General features: G+C 34.4%; 1 protein-coding gene across 1 annotated transcript; it reads left to right on the top strand.

The window, feature by feature from the left end:
* Positions 1-569: 569 nt before the first annotated feature.
* Positions 570-9124, top strand: LOC307130640 (olfactory receptor 1E16-like; the record flags this gene model as incomplete). The annotated part of the gene is made up of 2 exons (XM_079823730.1): positions 570-1090; positions 8674-9124. 2 exons carry the CDS (start codon positions 570-572, stop codon positions 9122-9124), a joined length of 972 nt encoding a protein of 323 aa, XP_079679856.1.
* Positions 9125-10045: the final 921 nt, after the last annotated feature.

Raw genomic sequence — 10045 nt, 5'->3', positions numbered from 1 at the left:
AAACATTTTAGGGATTATGGAGGCTTATTTCAAACCACAGCAAGACTCAAGCATGTTAGTGTTGTCAAATAAATCCAACTGTTTTGTTTTCATGAAAAAAAAACCAAAGCCAATGAGACAGAAGAAACTCCTAACAACACGTCATCCTGTGGGGAGGTGTTTAGTTTTGGAGAGTAATGATATATGGTGTCTTTGTGATTGTCAGATGAATGCACAGAGAGAAATACATTTTTATTCATGTCATATCCGTGGCATATGCACATGACAGATTATTTTTTGTTTGTTTATGCATTAATACAATTGGTGACTCAGTGAATCTTCTCCATTTGGTGGTCAGAGTCAATCAAATTCAAAATAATGCAAATTTAATGGAGTAGGCCTATGCTTTTCACATATAAATAGTTTCCACAGAGGTATGTATTCGAATTATAGCTTATCAATATAATCTGTACTTTATAAAGACAGTAATTGTTCAACATTTTTGTATGTTGTTTTAGTTTGCCTTGACAGTCAAATGCCATTCTTTTGCATTCTTGTTGGATGAGGTAATTGTGAAGCCGTATAGAGTCATGATCTACACTAATGACACTATCTTTACTGAATTCTACCTGATGGGATTTCCAGGACTCCATCCACAGTATTATGGAGCTGTAGGAACCCTTTTGTTCTTTGTCTACTTGACACTGGCAGGAGGAAATATCTTTATTATTGCATTCATTGCTTATGAGAGAAGCCTTCAGAAACCCACCTATATAATCTTCTGTAATCTTGCTGTAAGTGATCTTGCTTTTGGAACTGTCACGTTGCCTAAAGCCATTGCAAAATACTTTTTCAATAGCAGTGAGATATCATTTTATAGTTGCTTTGTGCAGATGTTTTTTGTTCACTTCTTAGGGAGTATTAACTCTTTCTTAATGCTATTAATGGCAATTGATCGGTTTGTTGCTGTACGTAACCCACTCAGATATTGTGTCCTTATTACAAACAAAGCTATTTTTATGGCATGTGCTGTGATTTGGGCAATCTGTATATCGTGGTTGTCAGTCATTGTTTTTAATACCTTTGATGAGCCATCACTGCATGAAAAAAGGTGTATCCGGACCAGGATACTCCTGTATACACTGCTGAAATTCGGAAGAATCCAGGAGTATACTGGCCGGATAGGTCAAATTCCATGGATCCGTATATGTCCGTATTCATCCGAAATGGTACCAAATCGGATGTATGTTGTGGCCGTATACTCCCATGCTACAGCCATTTGTTGCCATGGCAAATAATCCCATCAAGTTTTTCCCAGGAGACATTTTCACACCTCTAAACAGCTTTGCCTTCCACCCCCTATTGGTCCTTCATCTCAAACTGGATTGGTTGTTTTTTTTAAACCACTCCCAAAACCCAGACTGCTATTGGAGGACAGGACGGATTGAAAACCCAGTCAAGTGACTTTATTGGTTACTTCTAAGGCTAAGGGTGGGCTAGGTTTTGTAGCATAGGGACTTGATTGGTTATAGGCCAGCTATGCAGATTTTGCTCATTAATATATAATATATAAAAAATAATCCCCTCTCCCTCCCAAAAGAAAAATACACACAAAACAATTTGAGAAAGTCTGAAATATTTATTAAAAAGGTATAATAAAAAAAAAAACATTCTTAACAACATTATAAACAAACATTAAAACAATGGTGAAACAAAAACAAGTGAACTAAATGTATTTAAAAGGGATGAAAATGTAAAGGAACAAATGTAAAAATATAAACAGTCCAAAGAACATAAATATACATTAAAATGAATTGGTAAAGAAACAAAAAGGGAAAAAAAATGAATAAAATGCATTTAAAAGACAGAGATGTAAAGGAATAAAATACACAGTGAACATAAAAAGGAAAAGAATAAATATACAAATTAAACAATATAAAATGAGAACAATACATTTATAAGACAAAAAAAGTGCATATAAAATACACATAAATATTCCAAGTAAACAATATAACCAAATAAAAAGAACAAAGAGCATTATAAACATACATTAAAATGAATGGGGGAAAAGATAAGTGAACAAAATGTTTCTAAAGGAAGGCGACGTAAGAGGAACAACAATACAAAACGTGGAGATCAAAAGCAACATGGACATCTAAAAAGTTACAAACATACAAAGTATACAATATAAAACGAGACAAAGAAATCTATAAATTAAAAAGTGTATATAAAATATATGTAAATGTTCTATATATGGGAACCAATAAAAGTATAAGTATATAAACATAGGAATAAAGACAATCTAAAATGGAACAATTGAATATTAAATTTATAATTATAAAAGAATTGTGACCAACTCTAACACAATGTTGTTTGAGTTTTGAACATTTTTTCAAACTGGCATGATGGGCTGGTGATGTGACACGTAGCATGGGTCAGTCTAGTCTGGTTTGTAGTAGCTAGCCTAACCATCCACACTGGCCTTCCATCAACAACAGCAGCATCTTCATCTTCATCAGGTCTATAGTTGCGGTCTTCCACAGGTTCTGTGTTGGTTTGTGCAACCCTGGACCTGGTCTCCAGCAACTGCAAAACATGACAGTAAATTAACCACTAAAACTCAGAGAGGAGTATAGTAACATTCTGGAGGGAAAAAGCTTAACCGGTTTCTTAACTTACCCGTTTCTTTCTCTGACGGTTCTGTGTGATGTTCTTCATAGTGTTTCTTTTCTGGGCCTTTTCAGACTGAGCCAAAGAATACTTCCTCAGCAAAGTCTCACAAAATAAAATACATCTTGCGACCTGCCAAATAATACATTAATAATATATAGTTAATGCCAATAAAAGTAAGTAAAACAATTCAATTAAAATGTATTTGTATAGCGCTTTTCACAATACATATTCAGGGTTTTTCCTGGGTCAAAAATGGTCTTCGGTGGTGGCTGACAGACATGGTCATCCATACACACACATACGCACGGTAAAAAAAAAATACCCTACCCACTTGATCTGCAAGCGCAATACTGACAATAAATTTGAAATAAATTCAAAGAAAGTTTGTAACTTTTGCTTATCTTATTTTGATACCTTGATGTTTGTTTTTTTCCCCTCATTTTTACACTATTTACTGATAATTGTTTTGGTAATCATATCAATATTAAAAAAATAGTATTAAAAAAATGAACAAATAGCCCAATTTTCTGCCATTTACAATCAGCTAGCTAACAACAAATTTGTTCTGGGTTCACCTCACTCCAGTCTAAACTAAATGATTTTAGGCTATTTATTTTACTACACATTGTCCACATAAATAAGCTGAAAGACTGTTGATAATTAAAAATAATTCTTACTATCCACTCTTGCTAAAGTGGGTAAGCACACTTGTGTTCTCATTTCAGGTGTTGTTCTGAGTAAATTATTAAACTGATTTGTGAGTTCAGTGTTGGACAGATCAGTTGTTCTAACCAGTCGTTAAAATGATTCGGTTCAAAGGAGTCATTAGGTGGCGAATCGGACATTAGCAGACGCGTTGTGTGTGAATCCCGTCTTTAGAAAATCGCGAAAGATTTGTCAAGACACAGAAAACACTTCATAACCGGATAGGATTTGTTTCCTGTTTATTTAAAGTATGCTTTATGTCAGCTGGTCAGAGAATCAGTCAATGTTTTTTGAGCGCATTTCACACCCAGCGGTAATTAAAGGAAGACATCGTCTGATAGCGCCACGTGCAACATGGATTCGGTCTTCCGACCTTTTGATTTTGATTAACGTAAAATGTGAAACAGTAGAAAGCTAAGAATGCTTATTTTGAAGACAGAGAGCGTGCGAGCGGGGTAGGAGCTCACTGGTCGTTCTCTCTGTCACTCAGTTAACGCAAGCGCAGCAGTCATCTGTTCTACATCACTCATAAATCACAATAACTCATCAAATAAGGCTTTGGCGGGACAAAAATTTGTTTTGGCGGCCGGCAAAAAATGTTCAATGTAGAGCTGCAACTAACGATTATTTTTTCTGTCGACTAATCTAACGATTATTTTTTCGATTAGTCGTCTAATCTAACGATTATTTTTCCAGATTAGTCTTATTATTCTTTTTTACTGATTATTGTATTTCAAAGAGGGTAGTGAATTTGTATATTATTTTAACATGAAATCAATGAATGATGACAATATTAATTGTATTTCAGGAAGGGTAGTGTACATAGTATGCCATTTTATAATGAATATATATGAACAAAAGAAGCTTTTTAAACATAATATATAATGATACTATTCATCATAAAATGTATACAGAGTAGGCCTAATTAGGAAAAGTTGTTTACTATAGTAGTTGAGTATGATTTACTTAGTAAACGAAAATGCACTTTTATTTATCTGCAAAAGGTTCACATACAGGAACTTTCAGCATAGTGTTAATGTATAACTAGTCGTCTATTTTGAAGATATACTTGTGCATAAACAACGACTAAAGCTGCCAGAAGTTTTTGCCCAAACTTCAAAGACACATTTAAATGATTAAAGCTAGAGGCATATCTTAACTTTAATGTTACTTTAATCATGTAAACTACCTATATACAACAAGTTATTATGCATATGTGTTTGGGACAGAGCGGAACCAGGTCGCATTAACAGGAGATATATGCAGCCCATAATAAATAAAAGCACGAGACGTACTGGGGTCGGAGAAGAACCCCGGAAAATGTGACCGTCTGTTGCAATACACGCGCCACGGTTCAGCTGCGCGAGAGAACCATGGAGAGAACACTGGAAGGGTTGCCAGGTTTACACAACAAAACCCACCCATTCGTTACTCAAAACTAGCCCAAAACAAGCCCAATCGCGTTTCAGGGAGGTTCTCTGGTAAACATCGCGTTCGGGGGGTTAAATATGTGTGTTTTTTTGCTTCAACCCGCGGACATGAGACACAGCCCGCGGCAACAGTGTAGAAGTAGCCCAATTCCGCGGAAAAAAGCGACTTGGCAACACTGACTGGCAGTGTGAAAGCTCCCGCTCTCCACGCGCACAGCTCCTGCTCTGCCACCGCGCGCAGTGTGAAACCGGCGTTACAGAGCGAACAAAGCACAGTTTTATTCGGCTTCTGTTTAAAGTACTCCCACACTTTTGAATGTCGCGGTCTGGCTTTATATGATAAATGATCATTTTCACTATGCCCGGGAGCAGAAGCTGCCATTATTCTAGATCTTCTGTTCCATTCTAGAACGTAAATAATGTGCCGCCGACGCGTCGACGCATTTCACGCACGTCGACGCATTTTCGTAGTCGACGTCATCGATGACGTCGACGTGTCGTTGCAGCCCTAGTTCAATGTAGGAAAAACCCTGATATTGTTTCAAAGCAACTTCACAGAAAATGCATGTGTCTACATTACAGAAAAAAACAGAGAACATTAAAATAATGACAACATTTTTAAGATTACCTTTTAAACATTCAGGGTCAACATCTGTAAAAGTTCTTCAGGATCATGGATCCAAAACTTCTGGATCATGAGGGGGGAAGAAACATGCACACACACAAATGAATATTAATTTGTTTGATAAAACATTAATATTAATTATCAACTTACGGACATGGACTTGCAAAACATACTCACCAGGCCCATACAAAAACTTCACAGTAGATCCAAAATCCTGGTTTGCCTATAATTCTTCAGTCCAAGGATGGTGGATTCCTGTCCTCTCTGCAGAACAAGTGTACATGACAGTGTTCTCAGATTAATCATTCCAAAACTCTGTTACATTTTATGACAAGCTTGATCTTAAAACTAGCTGACAGTAGGGATGGGCATTATGACCATATAATTATACATACATGAGAAATTTTATTTTACAATAACGATATCACAATATATTTATTTTGATGGATATTTTATTAAAATGCTACAGAATAATACTGCTTTAAAAGTCTTCACTGTATGATATTCAATTAATTAATATCACATGATTCTTAAAGAAGTAGAAGGTCTTCTCTATTCTTTTGTTTTATTAAAATTATGACAAAGCTGCAGCCCCTTTAAGAACTGATGCACAGAATGACACTCATCCGGGTTTCCCCAAGTTAACTTAAACTGTTTGACTTTACTTTAGACATAACTGACTGTTTAAATCAAGTGAATACCTCACATGACAGGGTTTCTGAGATAATTGTGCGCATTTTACAGAAAGATAATTGATTTCGGGATCGCCTGCTGTCTGAGAGAGGCTTATTTTAACACATGCATGTCCCGTTCATTATTCTACATTCATGCATGTTTCCTTGTCAAAATGTCAAAAAGTTTTAGTAAAGTCAGTGCTGCGTTATATACGCTATATTCCCATTCCGCGATATAAAAAGGTAATGTTAACGTTTACAGCAAAATCGCTAACAATAGCCAGTATCATCAGATCGCCATAACACCCAGCCCTATTTTAACAATATTACAACAAAACACAGAAACAGAATATGTAAGTTAATCACGATTAGCATATTACTTTAATGCACTAACGTTATATCTTGATAAGCAGTAGAAAAAATATAAAGGGATTTACGTTACCTTCTGCCGTCTGCTGTCCGCCATTGGAAACTTAGTCTGTTCTCTCAGTCGACATCCCACAATCAAAATTCGTCCAAAATAAGATTTTAACAGGTTTAAATGATCCATGCAATGCAATTAATGGACAGAAGAAGCCGTCCTGTTGAAGATTAGAACCCGCGATCGCGTCGCGTCCCCGCGAGCCACGAGCAACTCCAAAGACAACGGGTGTATAATTCAAACTGAAGGCGCGCACTGTCATTGGCCAGATTTCTGGATGACGTTCAGATTGACCAATCACGCTCAAAAGAACACGGAAAGACAGCAAATAGCCTTGCAAATATAGAAAAAAACTTGTTTTAAACAACAGTTAGAAAATGTGTATATTTATTTTTATTTGCTGTTATATTTAATTAATTGGTCAAATGGTGTTTTGTGGTGTGGGCAGATGCCTGGAAGTTTCAACCTGGAGAGCAGTGCAGATTTGTACTCTTTAAAAACAATTATTGTTTGATATTTAGTTTGCTATATATTTTGTTATATTTGTATCCAGAATTGAATGTAAAACCAGTTTGAATGTAAAAATACACCTTCACTGTAAAACAGAAAATTAAAGTAAAATATCTTAATTTAAATAAGGAAAAATCTGTAAACTAATAGTGTTTTCTCTAAAACGTTTAATGTAAATTTCTGTGAAGTTTTTAAACTTTATTTGACTTAAGATATTTGACTTATTTTACGGTTTTTGTTTTGCAGCTGTAGCTGCTGTTTTTTTTAGGTTTTTATTTTTACAGTGTAAATATAAAACTAATAAGATTTACTTTAAAATGACAAAGAATAATGTTAAATTGTTAGTATGGACACAAACATAAACCTTTAATATAATGAGCTAAATATTGTATTACAGTTGTTAATTTACAGATATTGTTTGTAATTTTGCATGAATTTGTTATTTATGAAAACAGAAAAATAATACAGTGATGTTCCTGTATAAAAAAATGAGAATTACTGCAATTTGTCATTAATGATATAATCCTTAAAATAACAGTCAAGTTGTTTATTTAGATATTGTTTGTAATTTTACATCGTTTTAAACATAATTCAAAATTACAAGAAAATACTGTAAAAAACGGAAGTTTTTTTCTGTAAAATTAGGATTATTTTTATTGGTTGCCTTATTTTTATTGGTAACCTTATTGGTTGCACCTACATCTATTGTGAGTGGTGGATTTCAAACCTTAAAACGCCCCTCTTTTGCAGCGTGTTTAAGTTAAGAATCTTGGAGTGACACTTTTTGTTAACAGTTGCAGAGCTGAAAGATCTGCTTGTGTTTCTGTGTTTCTTGAGCAAGTGAATCCCTGCTCTTTTTTATTCCATATTTTTATTTTGAGCATATCAGTTTTTGGTGTTTTTAAAACAAACTTTTTCATTTTCCACATTTCATCTCCTTTTTATTTAATGTTATTATTGCCTACAATTTGTAAAACTTTGCAAAAACTGTTTGGGGATAGTCTAAAATGTTTGGTTAATTATCCTTTGTTAATTCCATTACATTTCTTTGTTTATTTCATTACATATTCAGATTTTTTTGTGAACGTATATGTTCAGACAGGGTTTTTATTTTGTACTGTTTTTATAAAAAATATTTGATTAAGAGACTCTTTTCATGCAGTGGTTTTAAGGCCCTGACACACCATTCTGATGGTTTGGCCCAGACCCAGACGTGAACCAACCCCACAGTCGGCTTTAGTCATTGCTAGTTCAGTTTAGTGTTTCAGGGCCTTAAGAATTCTTTTTTTCTGTGTAAAAAGCTTGTTTGCTGTAGCCTACAGTAGACCAGAGATAATTCTCAATCCTGAAGTCCTCCCCTGCCCCCCTCCCTCTGAGAACAGCCAGCACAAGTGTCAGTCATTAACATATGAAAGGTCTTCTTCACACCTAACAGTCTTCAGTCCTAGCACACCCAGCAGTGTTTCAGCTGTATATGTCCGTGAAATTTCACGGATTCCTGTATACGTCCGCATACGTGAGGTTTCCGGGTTTTTCTGGAAATATACTGTTCCGTGTTACTCTGATCCGCTTTTTCCCACATACATCCGGTAAACATCAAATTACACAGGAGTATACCATGCCCGGATAGTGCCGGATTTCAGTGTTTTCATGCAGTGCATACTGCAATTCTAATGTAATAATCCAAAATTACTGTGACCAAAATTCACTTATTAATCTGTCGTGTAGAGATGTAAGGCAGAAAAAGGTTATTTCATTTTCAGGTGCTATGTTTGTTCTTTTGGGCCCTTTAATTTTTATTATATTTTCTTTTATTGCCATCTTCACAACTGTTTTCAAAATCTCAAACATTCAGGCCCGATATAAAACATTCTCAACTTGCACTCCTCAGCTTCTTATCATTTGTCTGTACTATGTGCCCAGATGTGTTGTTTATGTGTATGATTTGACAGCTGTATTAACTCCTGGCATTCGGGTTATGTTAATTATGTGGTACAGTCTGCTTCCACCTGTTGTCAATCCGATGATATACTGTTTCAGAACCAAAGAGATCAAAGATGCATTAAAGAAAAAAATTAGAGACAGGAAAGTGAGCATGCAAATATGAATGGAGAACAACCTATGAAAACAAATACTGAAACTGCTTTAATACAGTAATATTGTTTATGTACATGTTATGTATATCTATGTTATTTTGGCTGTGTTAAACCTTTTCAATCAGAATGAATGACATATTTGTGAAATTTTTATTTAATAAAAAATGCTAAATGTAATTTTCATTTTCCTGATGTATAAACAAATTTATTCAATAAGTATATTATATAGCCCTCTAAATGAGCACCAAAATACATAAAACATTTATTTTTCTTTCTTTTTTTTCCCATATCAAATGTTATCAAATGTTTATTTAATAGACTGTAATGAGTTTTCTTTATGTCTGTGTCCTCCTGTTATCATTAAGATAATCCAAATAATTTAGAATTGAATGGTACGGTTTAGTTATAATTTATATTTATTCAAAAGGTGAATTTACCTGATTAAAAATAGTACAAAATTATATCAAATAACAGAAATGTTATCTTAAAATGTAATAGTCCACATTGTTCAAGCCATTATCTGGTATTATACAGTACAATTTAGTAAAATAGAAAGTAATTTTACTCATAGATGAGGGTGAAAATGTGGGATATTAATAACCAATGGGATTTCTATTCCTGCCTTGTGATATGCATAAACATAAAGTGTAGGCCTGATTCTGTAAATACAGTATATTCTTCTTTCATGTGACATACATAAATGCATTTAAAAGAGACACATTAAATGTATGTTCTCTAATAGGTTCAGTAGGTTTAATGAAAACAGTATGGCAAGATGATTTTCTTAAACATGAGATAACAACATATTCACCATCATTTACTCATATTCTCTGATTCAATCAAAGCAGAAAGTGCTGAAATTTGTAGACGAGTGCCACCCTGCGTCTTTGTTCATGAACTTCATGAACTGTTATTTTGATATTGCATGTGTT

Source organism: Gobio gobio (assembly GCF_949357685.1).
Source record: "Gobio gobio genome assembly, chromosome: 8".
NCBI classification, from domain to species: Eukaryota; Metazoa; Chordata; class Actinopteri; order Cypriniformes; family Gobionidae; genus Gobio; species Gobio gobio.
Note: the sequence above shows the minus strand (reverse complement) of the source record. Positions and strands in the feature narration are given on the sequence as shown.